At 50.9% G+C, this 17,546-nt stretch overlaps 1 protein-coding gene across 1 annotated transcript in view; it reads left to right on the top strand.

The window, feature by feature from the left end:
• The window catches only part of LOC119963211, a 680,876-nt gene that overhangs the window by 535,653 nt on the left and 127,677 nt on the right, over positions 1-17,546 (top strand). The window contains exon 18 of the mRNA XM_038791968.1: positions 8,291-8,435. Coding sequence (XP_038647896.1) covers positions 8,291-8,435 — 145 coding nt within the window. The remainder of the gene's footprint in view (positions 1-8,290; positions 8,436-17,546) is intronic.

Genomic DNA, 17,546 nt, shown 5'->3' with positions numbered 1-17,546 from the left:
CTAGTACTGAGGCACTGTCCCTGGGGGGAATGCCAGTTGGCTCTATGGATTATGGACCTGCTGTTTTCAGCAAACATGACCCCATTCCGCCAGTGCCCTTATTGCTGCCTTTCAGCAGACAGGCATGATGACAACAGCTGCTGAGGCCAAGGTGGCGCAGTTCAAAGCCGAGTCTTCTCAGGCCCAGAGCTGCTCAAGACCATCAGTCCTCTATTGAAGGCCAGCAACCTTCCACCATGCTGCAGCCAATGGGATAGCACCACTTCAGAGCATGAAACAGGCAAAGTCACCTGGTGCAAAGGTGAAAGGAAAATAACAAGGATGATTAGTTGAATATTATATGGAATATTAGATGCTTTGTTGAACAAAGTTGGTCTGGAATGGTTGCTTTGTGATGCTTTTTATTTCAGGATTGTGTCCAAGGAAATACTGTGATTGCATATAACTGAGCAATTGTAAGTTTTGGGACTGTTGTGCAATTGTATTTATGTAAGAACATAGGAGCAGGCCATTCAGCCCCTCGAGTCTGTTCAGCAATTCAACTAAATAATGGCTGATTCGCTACCTCAATGCTATTTCCTCATACTAAGCACACATCCCTTGATATCATTAGTATCCAGAAGTCTCCAGGGCAGAGAATTCCGAAGATTCACCACCTTTTGAGTGAAGAAACTCCTCATCTCAGTGCTAAATGTCTTGCCCTTTATTCTGAGACTGTCCTCTGATTCTAGACACGCCAGCCATGGGAAACTCCCTTTCTGCATGTCACTACGCATCGTCTCTACTGTAGCACTATACTTCGTGTGCTTCACACAATGCCGATGTCTATGTATTTACATTGTGTATTTATCGCATGTCCTATGTTTTTCATGTATGGAACGATCTGCCTGGACTGTACGCAGAACAATACTATTCACTGTGCCTCGGTACACGTGACAAATCAAAATCTTTTTAAAAAATCTAAATCAGCACTTACCCCCGAAGAATGTTTTATATTTTAATGAGATCACCTCTCATTCTTCTATATTCTAGAGAATATAGACCCTGAGCGCAAATGAATGGCCTCATTGTGCCTCACTCAGTGACGTGACGAGCTTGTTAAATCTCACATCTTATAGATGGTACACACTGTTGCCACTGTGCATTGGGGTGGAGGGTTTGAATGTTGTGAATGGGATACCAATGAAGTGGTTGCTTTATCCTGGATGGTGTTGAGCTTCTTAAGTGTTGTTGGAGCTGTACTCATCCAGGTAAGTGGAGAGTATTCTATCACATTGCTGACTTTGTACTTCACAGGTGGCAGACAGGCTTTGAGAGTCAAGAAGTGAGTTCTCTGCTCACAACCCCGACCTGTTCTTGTAGCCACAGTTTACACGGTTGGCCCAATTCAATTTCTGATCAATAGTCGCCTTCAAGCGCTGCACGGTGGCGCAGTGGTTAGCACTGAGTCCTCACAGCGCCGAGGACCCGGGTTCGATCCTGGCCCCGGGTTACTGTCCATGTGGAGTTTGCACATTCGCTGCTTGTCTGCGTGGGTCTCACCCCCACAACTCAAAAAGATATGCAGGGTAGGTGAATTGGCCACGCTAAATTCCCCCTTAATTGGGAAAAAAACAATTGGGTACTCTAAATTTATAGTTTTAAAAAATAGTCACTTTCAGGACTTTGAGAGTGGCAATGCTGTATGAATGTCAAAGGGAGTTGATTAGATTTTCTGTTGTTGTAGATAGTCATTGCCTGGCACATGTGTGGTGCAAAACTTACTTGGCACTTATCAACCCCTAGCCTCAATGTTGTCCAAGTCTTTTGGATTGCTGCAGTATCTGAGAAGTCGCAAATGCTAATGAACATGTTTCAATCATCTGTGACCATCCCCATTTCTGGCCTTATGATGCAGGGTAGGTCATTGATCAAGCAGCTGATGATGGTTAGGCCTAGGACACTACTCTGACAAATTCCTGCTGCGATGTCCTGGGCCTGAGATGATTGATTTCCAACAAACACTACCATTTTCCTTTGTCCGAGATATTTGGCTCCAACAAGTAGAGAGTTTCCCCCATGATTCCTATTGACTTCAGTTTTGCTAGGGCTCCTTGATGCCACACTTGGTCAAATTCTGCTTTGATGTCAGGGGTGGTCATTATCATCTCAACTCTTAGTCCTTGTTTGGACCAATTCTTTAGAGTTCTTTGAAGGAGTAGCATATCTGGTCAATAAAGGGGAGTCTGTAGATGTACTATACTTGGATTTCCAGATGGCATTTGATAATTTGCGACATCAAAAGTTATTATGAAAGATAAAAGCACATGGTGTAGGGGGTGGCATATTTAAATGTTTAGAAGATTGGCTAGCAAGCAGAAAACAGAAAGTCTGCATAAATGGATCATTGTCTAATTGGCAAGTGGAGTCCCAGAGGGATCAGTGACTTAGGTGAGGGGAGTTGTAGCTAAATTCTCAGACGACACAGAGATAGGGGAAAAAGAAGTATGTTGTCAAGAAGATAGAAGGAGTTTGCAGATGGATATAGTCACAAAAGATCAGTTTGCAGGTACAGCAAGCAATTAAGAAGGCAAATGGAATGTTGGGCACAATTTAAAGGCAAGGTTTCTAAGTGTGGTGGCGATCGGGAACTACTGCGATCTTCCCGATGCTCTGGCAAAAATGATGGTCCCGCCAGGACAGCGACCGCCAGCTCTCCGCCAACAAGGGGCAGCAGCACTGAAACCGATCTGACAGGGCAAACGCCACACAGCTTGCAGCAATGCCACCGAGGGGTCCAGCACCATGATTCGGGAATACCGACCTGGCCAGATATTTGGGTGTGGTCAAGCCCATACGGGATGCCCTGTTCCCCGAGGGGCTCAGAGGGTCAGCCACAGGGCAGCCACTTTCACCTGAGAGGAGCGGCCGTCAGTCTGGAGAGCGCCACCAGGTGGACATGCACCCAGTGTCGCAAGAAGATCAACCACCTCCACCGGGCCACACAGGTGGGTTGGCATCGGCCCCGTGGCACCGAACTCGCCTGCCCAGACAACCATGTGCCTGGCACCTCCCCTGCCTAGCACCATACTGTGCCCCGACCCACCCATGTCCTGCAGTGCTGCCCACGTCGGCCTCTCTTCCCCCCCCCCCCCCCCCCCCCCCCACCCCCCCACCGTAATACATGAAGCGTGTGGCTCACAATGCGCACTCTGTGTCCCCACAAGAGAAGTTAGCCCATAACAGACGGGAGAGGGCCCAGACAGCCGGTGGGGCGTCAGACATCAGAGTCCTCACCCCTTACGAGGAATGAGCCCTGGAGGTTGCAGGGGTGGCCAGGGGCAAAAGATCGGCCACTGACGTAGAGGTTGGCATACGCCACAGAGGTGAGGAACCACTGGCATGACCCAGATGACCTGTCACACGGGAGTTGTTATTGCCATACAGAATGACTCATCCCTCCCACTGGCCTCATGTCCATTATCCCGGAGGATCTCTATCCGACAGTGCTGGCTCATCCTGGGTGGTCCCCCACTCCTTTCTGCCTCCCAACAGAACACCTCGGAGGGGAGCTCCGAGGAGATCACTGTATTCACGGCACATCTGTCATCCCCACCCACCACCAGTGCAGAGACACACACTTCAGTGGGCCACTGTAATGGACAAGCTTCTGGGACACATTCTGCTGAGCACCACACAGTTGTTGATGCACATCAGGCAAAGGCAGGAATGCCCAGGCGAGACAGCAGTCGGAGGTCCGCTGGATCCCAGGACCCAGCTGGGTCCCTGTGAGATGCTGAGCCTGTGGACCAGGTCGATAGGGTGCGGCCGTGATATTCAGAGATGGATGTCAGAGACACTCCAGCAGGTCCATAGCGATGGGAGGTGTCCCAGAGGCTACGAGTGCAGGAGATCGCCAACACTGCTCGGGTGGCGACCGCAGTGGAGAGCCTGGTGGATGACGCCAGCAGCATGACTGGAGATGTCCAAGGCATGGCTCAGTCAGTGATAGCCATGGCTGAGCGCTTTGATAGCATGTCTGAATCGCTGGTGGACGTGTCCCAGTCCCAGGTGAACCTTTATGAGGCACTGCGGAGCATGTACGGTCTCCGGTGGGCAGAGCCGCAGCACGGCAGAACATGTCCCAGTCACAGGTGGACATTGCCGGAGCGCTGCAGAACATGTCCCAATCGCCAGTGGGCATTGCCAGGGTACTCCAAAGTATGTACCAGTCGTAGGCGGGCATTGTTGAAGCACTCCAGAGAATGTCCCAGTCATAGATGGGCATTACCGAAGCACTCCAGAGCATGTCCAATCACAGAGGAACATCGCCAAGGTCATCAACACCATGCTGCAGACATTGGGGAGCCACCAGTGCTGGCAGAGCCAGATGACACGAGGACAGCTCGGGCTCAATACAGCTGCCCCTCTGTCCCGGTATGACCCCCAGGGCCCTATGGGAGAAGGGGGTGCTGGGTGCCAACCTGGAGTCATCCTATGTAGTGGCAACGGCGGCCAGCAGGTGGTGCAAACTCCACTCCCCTGACAATGGTGCATCTCGGAGTCAGCACAAGGAGCAGGATAGCACAGTGAGGTATGTGCCGTCGGAAAGTAAGGCAGGCCTTCCGGCCGCAGGGCCCCCAGGCTACCTCCACCTCTGCTGTGCATCCTGGGGACACACCTAGAAGCAGCAGTAGAGCAAGGAAGGCTAAGCAGGTCAAGGGTCACTGAGAGGGCACTGGGGGAGGAAGGGAGGGTGAGGATGTGAAGGGGTGGAAGAGGGAGAGGCGGCATCATCGGGGTCTTCCCCTCATCATCATCCCCTGTCCTAGACCCCGGGTTGGTAGTCCAGTATTTCCCCTCCCCCCCACAGACATACCATGTGCAGGTGATGCGTGTGAGCGAGCACTCAGCAGACAGGCAGGAGTCAGACTATGGCACAGATTGAGGAGCACCAGCACTCAGCTCTTTGAGGGTTAGCATCAACCCCCTGCCATCGACAGTGACCCGCGGACAGTGCTGACACACTCCCCAGCACCCTGGCAGAGGTGGATCGGGGAGGGGATGGCAAATGAAGCCACGTCCCTGGCCCTCCTGCCTTGCTGGACTCTCACCTTGGCCAGCTGTCCGAGATCCTCCGGTTGGTCCTGCAGGAGCCCTCCAACCCTCCTGGACCGGCGCCTCCTGATCCTTCTCCTCGGAGTTTGCCGTATTTTCCTCCCCCTCTATCTTCAGCACGTCACCCCATTGCTGTGCCAGGTTGTGAAGGGCACAGCAGACCACCACGAAGCGGGCAATTGTCTGGCAGTCCTGCAGGGCACCATCAGAGCAGTCTAGGCATCGGAATCGCATCTTGAGCAGTCCGATGTACCGCTCATTGATACCCGGGTGGGCACATGGCCTCATTGTACCGGGTCTCCGCTTCGGTCTCTGGCCTCCATACTGCCGTCATTAGCCAGGTCCTCAGTGGGTGCCCCTTATCCCCTAAGAGCCAACCAACTGGCCATCCTGGGGTGGTCCTCAAAGAGGCGGGGAAGTGCAACTGCCTCAGGATGTAGCTGTCGTGCACACTCCCGAGGAAGAATGCACACGTGCATGATCTTCGTGCAGTGGCCGCACACAAGCTGGACATTGAGGGAGTGGAATCCCTTCCTGTTAATGTAAGGTACCCCCTGACGGCTCGGTAAGGCGACATGCATGCCATCTATTATCCCCAGGACCTGGGGCATCCCATCGATGGCGGAGAATCCTGTTGCCCGGGCATCATGTTAGGCCACTGTCAAAGTTTATATGGTTAGCTGCCCGGGCAAACAGGCATCTGTGACCTCACCTCTGCTCCTATTTTGTGTGTTCAGATTGAGGTCGGGAGCTGAGTGGCCCTGGCAGAACCCAAACCGAGCATCAGTGAGCAGGTTATTGCTGTGTGAGTGTCTCTTGATAGCACTGTCAGTGACATCTTCCATCACTTTGCTGATGATGAAAGCAGACTGATGTTGCGGTAATTGTCCGGGTTGGACTTGTCTGACTTTGTGTGGACAGGACTTACCTGTTTAATTTTCAACATGGTTGAGCAGATCCCAGTGTTGTAGCTGTCCTGGAACAGCTTGGCTAAGGGGTGTGGCAAGTTCTGAAGCACACACTTTAGTACTTTTGCTGGAATTACTGTCAGGGCCCGTAGCCTTTGCTGTATCCAGTGCTTCAGCCGTTTCTTGATATCACATGGAATTAATGAAATTGAATGAAGATTGGCATCTGTGATGCAGCGGATCTCAGCAGGAGGCAGGATGGCAGAGCTTAAATGTAATCCTTTGATTTTGAGATTGCTTAGTTCTATCCATCATATACTGCTTTTGCTGTTTGGCACGCATATAGGGCGTGATTCAACAGAAAAAAAATCTGTGTCCGGATTTGGCATGTTTAGCGGAACGTTTCTCTCTGGCTGCAGCTCCAAGCACCCCGTTATTCAACAGCGCTTTACCCTTTTTTTGGCCTCAGGGAATTTCTCTCCACCTTTGAATCTTGCGAGACGTTTCGAGTGTCGTGAATCTTGCGAGAGGCCTCTCGTGAGATTCAACAGCCTCACCCCGACACCAAGTAGGGTGCAATAAGGCAGCTGCATCATGCCATAGTCTCCAATTTATCGGAGGACCTCGAGGCAGATGGAAAATAGCCTTAAACACTACCAAGGAAAGGCTAGTCTGTCTTCAATGATATTTAGTCAGTGGGCACCACGTTTTCTCTCATTGTGTTAGACCCTGACTGAAACTTCATGCTAAGCAGTGCCATCTTGGCCTCAGCTACAGTTGTCTGGCCTGGCTGTTGAATGTGTCTCCCTATGCAGATCCATTAATTGCGCTTATAAAATTCAATGGAGTCTAAAAACATTTAGACTCCGTGGAACCAGTAGGATCTGGAGAAGTAGGGATGTATAATGCATTTGCCAGGAGCCCACTGGGCTACTGCCTTGGAAACATGATTGGCCAAGGCATTTTTGTGGGTGTGGAGAAGTCTAATTGGCATGGGCAGGGCAAGACAAAGCTTTTATAATTGAAATGGAAAGGACATTTAAGAAATATTTAGATGATACTTGAAACACCATAGCACACAAGGCTACAGACCCAAGTATTGGAAAATGGGATTAGAATAGATAGGTGCTTGATTGGCAGTACAGGCACGATAGACTGAAGGGCCTCTTTCTGTGCTGTAAAACTCTATGACCCTTAAAATTACAGGTGCAATAGTAAAAGGAGGCATCTTTGCACCCCGACTGGTTATTTGTGCACTGATCCTATGTTAAAGACCCACAACTTTTAATAGATTGTGGTATGGGGAGAGCACACAGCCCACTCTACAGGTGTGGTACAGCAGATATCGAAAAGTATTTGTTAAAGCAAAACAATGTTTATTCTATGAACTCACGTTAACCTTTTTAAAACATCCAGTGAACATCTTAGCAACCATCAATTCAAATACGACCCACAAAGAATACAACACTAAGTAATCCTTAATAACTTCCCAAACAACATCCGGAAGACAAAAGAAACACCTTTTAACAGAAGCACATCAGGTTTACATTCACTCCTGAAAACATTTATAATTCCGAATTCACCAAATGATCAAGAGATAGTCTTTTCATGGCAGAGAGATCAACAGTACACTTGCTTTGTCTGGCTTCAGCTCCAACACTGAAAACGAAACTAAAACACACCCTGCAGCAAACAGACTAAAACGAAAGTAAAAAGCTGACAGACAGTCCAGCTCCACCCACACTCTGACATCACTGATAAACAGCCATTTCTTAAAGTTACATTTCTTAAACACTCATTTTTTAACGTTACTCTCACATGACACAATATTGTTGACATCAACTAATGCCTGATACTAAATCAAAATTTGTTATGATCGCCAAAATATAGAATTTGGCCTCACTAACAAGCTTTATGATGGCTTTTTATGTTAGTTGAATGCTTCTGAGTGCTTTGAAGGTAACTAAATTATGCTAAATGATTGCAAATGATATTTGAGTTTTGTATGATTTTATTTGATGTCAGTTGATCATTATTTCATTACTTGGATGTCAAATGATTGCCTTTGAACATGGATGATCACAAATGAGCGCATATGATGCCTATTGAACACTGGTGAATGCATAATTATGTCGACATTTTCTGGTGGGGAATTTACTTTTTTTGATTAACTCCTAGCACTAAAATAGAGGATATGCTTCAACAATATACTGTGGCTCTTTGTTTGTGACAGAATGGTTAACAGGGAGCTGCTAATGTGAAATGTAAGGTCTCTTTAATTACAGGCCCTGGACCATGGACCATCCCTTGTGGTAGTGCTAAAGAAATATCGCAAAATGATGATCCGCCTGCGAAGATATTTTCATGCTCCCAAGCAATCAATACCATTGGTATATTCGGAACTAGAAGAATGGCTTGATAGCAAAAAAAGTAAGTTTACCAACTCAAATATGAGCAACTTGAGATTTTATCTCCCGTTGACGTGATTCATGTACGTTCAATAACTATTGTGAATTATTTTTCAAAATTTTAAGTGCCTTCTGGATGATAATTATTGCCCACTTAATGCTATGCAAAGAGATTCAAGGTTCCAAGAATAGAATTCTTTAAAATCTAGTGAACAGATCAGGTACCATGTTGTGAGAGGGCATTGGAAACCATGGACTTTCATTGGATTGGTCCATGATTACACTTGGCAAGGTACTGCAGTGGTTTGTTGCTGCCTTCTGCAGTTTGGCTGAAGAGAAACCTCCCCTGCTATCAGCCATATTAGGAAGGAGTTACAGGCTCGGACTCATGATGTGTTTGGCCACATCATGAACCACATTTCTACGCCATCAATTCCTGAAGCGGGTTTTGAATCCAGAGCTTTTGGCTCAGAGGTAGGAACTCTATTGCAATACAAAACCTCAGTGGACAGACTCAAAAGCATAATTTAAAAGGTTAATAACATTTCCCTGAAAGTGGCTGGAATAAAAGGCTGTGGAAGTTATGTCACAGCTGTACAGAGCCTTGACGAGTTTACCGTGCTGCATTCAGCTCCTGGGCCTGGAGGGGATGCACCGCGTATTCACCAGAATGAAACCCGGGTTAAAAGGTTGAATTATGAGGGCCAATTGCTTAAACAGGTTTGATCAACTTGAATACGAAAGATTAACATCTTAATTGAGATGTTTAAGATGAATAGAGGAGTTAATCGGTTAGATGGAGACTATTTCCTTTGGTCTCAGGCTGCTGACCTCCTGGGCGTGTTACTTTAAAGTTATATCTAGGCTGTTCAGGGTGATGACAGATAGTACTTCTTCACACATATGGAAGTGGAGATTTGTAACTTATCTCGGTCTCAAAAGGTTGTTGAAGCTAGATCAACTGAAAATGCCAAAACTGAGAGATTTTTGTCAGGCATGGGTTTTAAGGGTAATGGAATCAAGATAGGTAGATATGAATCCACCGTATTATGATTGAATGGCAGAACAGGCTTCAGGGACTTAATGGCCTATTCTTGTTCCTATTCACATGCTCTGTAGTTTTCAGAAAAAGTGTGATCTTGGGTTTACACCATGTTAATGAACATTTAACGGTTCATCTGAAATGCTTCACTCTGCTGTTTTAGCAAGGAATTTACTCATATAAATAAACATATCGGGCGCGATTCTCCGCTCCCGGGAAAAATTGTGAATGCCGTCGTGAACTCGGCCGAGTTTCACGACGGCTGGGCGGCGCACCGAGAATTACGCGACGGCGGCGCCTATGTGACGTCAGCCGCGCATGCGCAGGTTGGCCGGCTCCAACCCGCGCATGCGCGGCTGACGTCACGATGGCTGACAGCTTGAACCCGCGCATGCACGGTGGCCGTCTTTCCCCTCAGCCGCCCCGCAAGACGTGGCTGCTTGATCTTGCGGGGCGGCGGAGGGGAAATAGTGCGTCCGATTGAGGCTTCAGGGACTGTCCCCTCCCGAGCACAGTCGTGGTGCTCATTCCCCACCAGGCCCCCTACAAGCCCCAAAACGGGCATCTCACAGCAATTTCACAACGGCAGCGACCAGGTGTGGTTGTCGCCGTCGTGAAACGGTCGCGAACGGCAGGCTGCTCGGCCCATCCGAGTCGGAGAATCGCCGGTCGCTGTGAAAAACGGCGAGCGGCGATTCTTCCGAGCGGGGGGTGGGAGAATTACGGGGGGCGCCAGGGGGTCGTGAAATTAGTCGGGGGGCCCTCCCGCGATTCTCCCACCCAGCGTGGGGAGCGGTGAATCGTGCTCATCATTTTTGACGAAAAGAACTGAGAGAGGAATTGCAAACATATATGCTGAACTAGTAATCCACAATGTAATTCCGTCAAGCAGGATGTGTGTTATAGCCCCCTCGAGGCACACGGGGAAACCATTATCGATCTCCCTGTGAGGCTCATGGGGTACGAGCTTCCCAGGTAGGGGGCAGAGGTGCACACGGCTGCAGCTCGTTAAACCGAGCACAAAAGCCGGCCCGAAAAGGGACAGGCAGGTTGGTTGTCCCAACGGAGACTGTGATTGTAGATAGTTACTGCCGTAGGCAGCTTATCGTTAACAGTAAAATAAATCTATTTCTTCCTACCGCTGACTCCCTTGGTCATTAAACTGACGACGAGGAAAAAAGTGACTCCAGGCACTTTTCAAGACACCCAGCCACCCCCGATGACAACCGTGCAGCTACAAGAGGATATAAGATTTGAAAATGCCGCTGTTTGATCAGCTAGAGACCTTCGACCCGTGCCTGGAAGACTGGGGCCAAAGCTCGGATCTATGAGGCACTTCTTTCAGGTCAATGGTCTCTTGGGGGAAGACCGTCAAAAAGTGATTATCCTGACAGCCTGCGGGACTCTGACGTTTGGAATTATGAAGAGACGTGCCTACCCAGCTGCACCGGTCTCCAAATTGATCGATGAGTTGCTTGCACTAGTGGCTGAACACAATGATCTGAAGCCTTCTATTATAATGTCATGTTACAGCTTCATCGCAGCTATGCAGTCTCCAGGTGAGTCGGTAACTGACTTTTTGACCTGCCTTAGGTGCCTGGTGGAGCACTGCGGGATCGAGCCATTCTTCTCGGAAAAGTTGAGGGATAGGCTTGTTTGTGGAATAAATAACATGGCTACTCAAAGGAAACTGTTGTCGGAGTCCACGTTAGGTTCAGGAAGGCCATTGAGTTGTCACTATCCTGCGAAAATACAGACAAAAGGGATACAGAAGTTTCAGGGGTCATGGAATATGTGATCCGTAGTTTGACCAACCCTCTGTATTGGACTTCCATAACATCACAGGGCAATACCAGAATGGCGCACAACTCCACTGAGGACGAAGGGGAAGGCTGACCACATTGCCAGATGTGTGCACAGAGAACATGTGATAGTCAAGGCTGCCAGAACCGGCAGAGTGAACGCCGCCCAGGGCAGCCAATAAAGTTACCATGAGCCTTGCACATGGCCCCACCAGAAGACAATATGATGCAGCTGAACTGCATCACAACCCCAAAGTGGCACCAATCCGGGTCACATTGCAAGTGAACGGCATCCTCTGGTGATGGAAATGGACAGGGGAGCCGCTGTCTCCATCATTGACCAACAGACCTTTCACCAGCTTTGTTCAGGGATCTAACCACTAACACTGTGAGACACCAAGGCCAGGTTGGTGACCTATACAGGCGAATCATTGAGCATCGTGGGGACCACTGTGACCCCAATGGCAAACAGAAAGCAGTCAGGCTACCCTTAGTCGTGGTGCAGGAATTGGTCAGGACTCAATCAGCTGGGATGTGACTGGTTTGATTGGTAGCAGAGTTTCCGGATGGGCACCGGAAACTTGTGTGACGTCCTGGACAAGTACCCTGAAGTATTTAAGGATGGTCTGGGCAGAATAAAGGGGGCCAAGGCACGTATCTACATGGACCCAGAGGCTCAACCCAGATATTTTAGGGCAAGGCCTGTTCCTTAAGCCTTACTTGCCAAAATGTTGCAGAGCTGCAGCGCCTAAAGGATCTGGGAATCATACGCCCTGTACAGTTAGCAGAGTGGGCCACATCCGTAGTACCGGTTATGAAGCCGGACAAGTATATCCGACTCTGCAAAGATTACAAACTCTCAGTGAACAGGGCTTTACAAGGGGCAGCACGGTCACATAGCGGTTAGCACAGTTGCTTCACAGCTCCAAGGTCCCAGGTTCGATTTCCGGCTTGGATCACTGTTTGTGCGGAGTCTGCACGTTCTCCCCGTGTCTGCGTGGGTTTCCTCCGTGTGCTCCAGTTTCCTCCCACAGTCCAAAAATGTGCGGGTTAGGTGGATTTTCCATGCTAAATTGCTCTTAGTGTCCACAAAAGGTTAAATGGGGGTTACAGGGATAGGGTAGAGATGTGGGCTTGAGTAGGGTGCTCTTTATAAGGGCTGTTGCAGTCTCGATGGGCCGAATGGCCTCCTTCTGCACTGTAAATTTTATGATTCTATGACCGTTACTCTCGGCCCAGGATGGGAGATTTATATGCGAAACTGGCTGGAGGGTGTTCTTTTCCAAACCCGATATCAACCATGCTTATTTGCAAGTGGAACTGACCTCCGCATCCAGGAACGGTGCAACTATAAACACCCACAGAGGGTTATTTGAGTACATTTGCCTCCCGTTCGGGGTCTTAACAGCTCCTTCAATCTTCCAAAGACTAATGGGAGGCATTCTTCAAGGTCTGCCAAAAATAGCTGTGTAGTTGGATGATGTTCTCATGATGGGTATCACCAACAAGGAGCACATGGAAAACATGCAGCAAGTGCTCAGGCGGTTCTTCCACATTGGCGCCCGGCTGAAGAGGAGCAAATGTGTGATCAGGGCAAAGGCGATGAAGTATTTTGGGTACAAGGTGGAGAGAGACAGAACAGTGGAAGTGCAGCAAGAATCGCAGATACGGCACCATGACCATCGGGCACCAGAGTAGAAGGTCCAATCAGGCGCCGCGGTTTACGCCCACGACTTTGGAGATGGGGCACTCTGGCTCCCTGGAGTTGTAATTGAGAGAACAGGACCAGTCTCCTATAAAGTCAAGGTCCAAGGGAAAATCCAACACAAGCATGCGGACCACCTTAAGAAGCGGGAGCCCACACTTCACGACGCCCAACCAGAGACATTGATGCCTCCCCCTTGCCAGGAGCCACCCCTCAGCCAGGGAACACATCCAACTGTGGCCCACCGACTGGACCAGCCGGAGGAAGATGACTCCGGCTCTGATATGGAGACAGAAGCATCCGCTCAGACTGCCGATATTTTGTATGGGGACGAGGTTCCGGAGGTCGGCCAGGAACAGGCGGTTGACCAACTGTTATACACCACTGACCCAGATCTGCCGCAGGCAGCAGCTCAGTCTCAGGCGTCGCAGCACAGAAGGCCCCATTGATGTCGGCAGAGTGGAAACTTTCGGACTTGCTGGGGAGAAGGGTGACATAGCCCTCACGAGGCCAAGGGGAAAACCATTATCGATCTCCCCGTGGGGCTTGTGGTGTACGAACTTCCCGGGTAGGGGCCGAGGCCCACTCAGCTGGGGCTCGTTAGAACCCAGCATAAAAGCCGGCCCGAGCAGGTTCCGGCAGGTTGGTTGTCACAACAGGCACTGTGATTGTAGATATTTCCAAAGTAAAATAAATCTTTTCCATACCGCTGGCTTGCTTGGTCATTAAAATGTGGAAAGGTAACATGGTAAAAATATATCCAGCATTGAGGGCGTCCATGAGGAAAGTGAGTGATAAACTCTGCATATATAGAAACAAAAATTAAAAAGTTTTAATGTGTTTGTTACCCAGTAACTGAAATAATTCCAGAGCAGATGTTTCGTAAAACTCCATCCAATCTTTAACAAATCACATGGGCTACATCAATCTCAAGTTGCATTCCCCACATCAGCCATTTTAACAATTATTTTCATATGTCAGATTAGGTGCCAATTTAGGTCTAAAAATAATCAATTTCATGCCATGTATATAAGAAATGGATTGAGACGAACTAAACTAATTTTCCTTCGTTATCCAATAATTAAAAAAACTTAAGTTCTTTACAGCTCTCAATGGGATGAGGCTCCCAGTCAATTAATTAATAAATTCAAGTTTTTGACTTCCGGTTGCGGCTACGCGGAGCTAAGCCGCACGTTCGGCAGCTCCCGCCAGGAATGGACTTTTGGGCTCTTTTTAGGGCCCCCAGCGGTACTTATTCGACGATTCCCGACGTGGGAAGGAGTCAGCAGCAGTTCCCCATCGGTGTATGGCCTGGTCCAGGAGTGGGGCCAGCAAGGGAGCGGTGGCAGCGCCTAAGAAAAAGCGAGGGAAGAAGCACAAGATGGCGGCCGGCGGAGACCTAGAGGAATGGAGGCAGTGGGTGCAGGAGCAGCAGGAGACTCTCCAGCGCTGCATTCGGGAGCTCAAAGTGGAGCTGCTAGAGCCGTTGAAGGCTTCCATCGACAAGCTGCTGGAGACTCAGACAGCCCGGGGGTGGCAATCCCGGAGATCTGACGGCAGGCCTCTGAAAGAGAGGATGAGGCCTCAGCCCTCGCGGTAAAGGTGGAGATGCATGAAGCGCTCCATAAAAAGTGACAGGAGCGGTTCGAGGAGATGGAGAACCGGTCGAGGTGGAAAAATTTGCGGATCCTGGGCCTCCCGGAGGGGCTGGAGGGGTCGGACTTGGGAGCCTACGTGGTCGTCCTGCTGAACTCACTGATGGGAGCTGGGTCCTTCCGGGGGCCCACAGAATACTGGCAAGGAAGCCCAAACCGAATGAGCCGCCACGGGCGGTGCTGGTGAGGTTCCACCGGTTCGTTGACTGGGAGTGTGTGCTCAGGTGGGCCAAGAAGGAGCAGAGTAGCAGGTGGGAGAACGCGGTGGTGCGGATCTACCAGGACTGGAGTGCGGAGGTGGCTAAGCGGAGGGCCGGGTACAACTGGACGAAGGCGGTGCTAAACAGCAAAGGAGTGAAGTTTGGCACGTTGCAGCCGGCGCGTTTGTGGGTCACCTACAAGGACCGGCACTTTTATTTTGAGTCCCCGGAGGAGGCGTGGGCCTTTGTGCAGGCCGAGAAGTTGGACTCAAACTGAGGGTTGGGTGCGGGGGTCTGTATGTAACTGTGTTATTTTCTGAGGGGGGGCTTTCTGTTAAATGCTGGTTCTGTGTGGTTTTCAGGTCGGGCGGGGCACTGTCTTTTTGTGTGGGTTCGGTAGATGGGCTCGAGGTGGGGGGTAGATTTGTAGTGTGGGGAGCTGATGGTGGGAAGGGGGCTGGGGCCGACAATGGGAGCTGCCTTAGAGGAGGCGGGGTCGGGCAGGTGGAAAGCGCGGGCTTTTTCCCGCGCTGAGGGTGGATGGGGGCGGGGCTGGAGCTGAGAAGCGCGGGCTTTTTTCTTTTTTTCCCATGTGAGAGCGGGAGGGGGAGGAGGAGAGCCTGCTGGTGGGCACTAGGGAGGAGTCATAGCCCCACGCTGGGAGGGGTCGGAGGAGTGGCGGGAGTTGCCTCGATCAGTAGGAGTCAGCTGACTTACGGGAGTATTATGGAGGGAGTAACGCAGCTAGGAGGGGTCCTAGGGCAGGGGAAGGGTTATGGCTAGTCGGCGGGGGAGGGGGGCAGGGAGCCCCCTGATCCGGCTGATAATTTGGAATGTGAGGGGACTGAATGGGCCAGTCAAATGGGCCCGTGTGTTTACGCACCTGAGGGGGCTGAAGGCGGATGTGGCCATGCTTCAGGAGACACACCTGAAGGTGGCGGATCAGGTTAGACTGAGGAAGGGATGGGTGGGCCAAGTGTTTCATTCGGGGCTGGATGAAAAAAATCGGGGGGGGGGGTGGCGATCCTGGTGGGAAAGAGGGTGTCGTTTGAGGCGTCAAATGTGGTGGCGGACAGCGGCGGGAGATACATGATGGTGAGCGGCAAGCTGCAGGGGGAGAGGGTGGTGCTGGTGAATGTATACGCCCCGAACTGGGACGATGCGGGTTTTATGCGGCATGTTGGGCTGCATTCCAGATCTGGAGATGGGGGGCCTGATAATGGGGGGGGGGGGGGACTTCAACACGGTGCTGGATCCCCCATTGGATCGATCCAGGTCCAGGACGGGTAGGAGGCCAGCGGTGGCTAAGGTGTTGAGGGGGTTTATGGACCAGATGGGAGGGGTGGATCCTTGGAGGTTTGCGAGGCCGAGGGCCAGGGAGTTTTCATTCTTCTCCCATGTGCATAAGGCCTATTCCCGGATCGATTTTTAAATTATGAGCAGGGGGCTGGTTTCGAGGGTGGAGGATGCCGAATATTCGACGATAGTCATTTCGGATCATGCCCCGCACTGGGTGGACCTCGAGCTGGGGGAGGAGAGAGACCAGCGCCCACTCTGGCGCTTGGAGGTGGGACTGTTGGCAGATGAGGTGGTGGGCAGGCGGGTTCGAGGATGTATCAAGAGGTACCTGGAGGCCAATGATAATGGGGAGGTTCGAGTGGGGACGGTCTAGGAGGCATTGAAGGCGGTGATTGGAGGGGAGTTGATCTCCATCTGAGCCCATAGGGAGAGGAGAGAGCAGAGAGAGAGGGAGAGGCTGGTGGGGGAGTTGGTGAGGGTGGATAGGAGATACGCGGAGGCTCCGGAGGAGGGATTGCTGGGGGAGCGGCATAGTCTTCAGGCCAAGTTCGACTTACTGACCACCAGAAAGGCGGAAGCTCAGTGGAGGAAGGCACAGGGAGCAGTTTCTGAATATGGGGAGAAGGCGAGTAGGATGCTGGTGCATCAGCTCCGCAAGCGGGATGCGGCCAGGGAGATTGGTGGAGTTAAGGATAGGGGAGGGAATGTGGTGCGAAGGGGGGCAGACATCAATGGGGTTTTCAGGGACTTTTACGGGGAATTGTATCGGTCTGAACCCCCAGCGGAGGGGGGGGAATGGGGCGCTTCTTGGACCGGCTGAGATTCCCGAAGGTGGAGGAGGGGCAGGTGGAGGGACTGGGGGCGCCGATTGAGCTGGAAGAGCTGGTCAAAGGGATAGAGAGTAGGCAGTCGGGGATGGCGTTGGGGCCGGATGGGTTCCCGGTCGAATTCTATAAAATGTATGCAGACCTGCTGGGTCCCCTGATGGTTAGGACCTTTAACGAGGCAGGGGATGGGGGGGGGGGGGGGTGGTTTGCCCCCGACTATGTCCCAGGTGCAGATTTCCTTGATCCTTAAGCGGGACAAGGACCCACTGCAGTGTGGATCATACAGGCCGATCTCGCTGTTAAATGTAGACGCCAAGCTGTTGGCGAAGATCTTGGCCACAAGGATAGAGGACTGTGTGCCGTGGGTCATCCATGAGGACCGGACGAGGTTCGTGAAGGGAAGGCAGCTGAACACCAACATACGGAGGCTCTTGAATGTTATTATGATGCCGGCGGTAGCAGGGGAAGCGGAGATAGTGGTGGCGCTAGATGCGGAGAAGGCCTTTGATAGGGTTGAGTGGGGGTACTTGTGGGAGATGCTGGAAAGATTTGGGTTTGGGGAGGGGTTTGCCAGATGGGTGAGGTTATATGAGGCCCCAATGG

The sequence above is a fragment of the Scyliorhinus canicula genome, chromosome 3 (assembly GCF_902713615.1).
Source record: "Scyliorhinus canicula chromosome 3, sScyCan1.1, whole genome shotgun sequence".
Classification (NCBI taxonomy): Eukaryota; Metazoa; Chordata; class Chondrichthyes; order Carcharhiniformes; family Scyliorhinidae; genus Scyliorhinus; species Scyliorhinus canicula.
The sequence above is the reverse complement of the archived record's forward strand: the minus strand, read 5'-3'. Positions and strand labels throughout refer to the sequence as shown.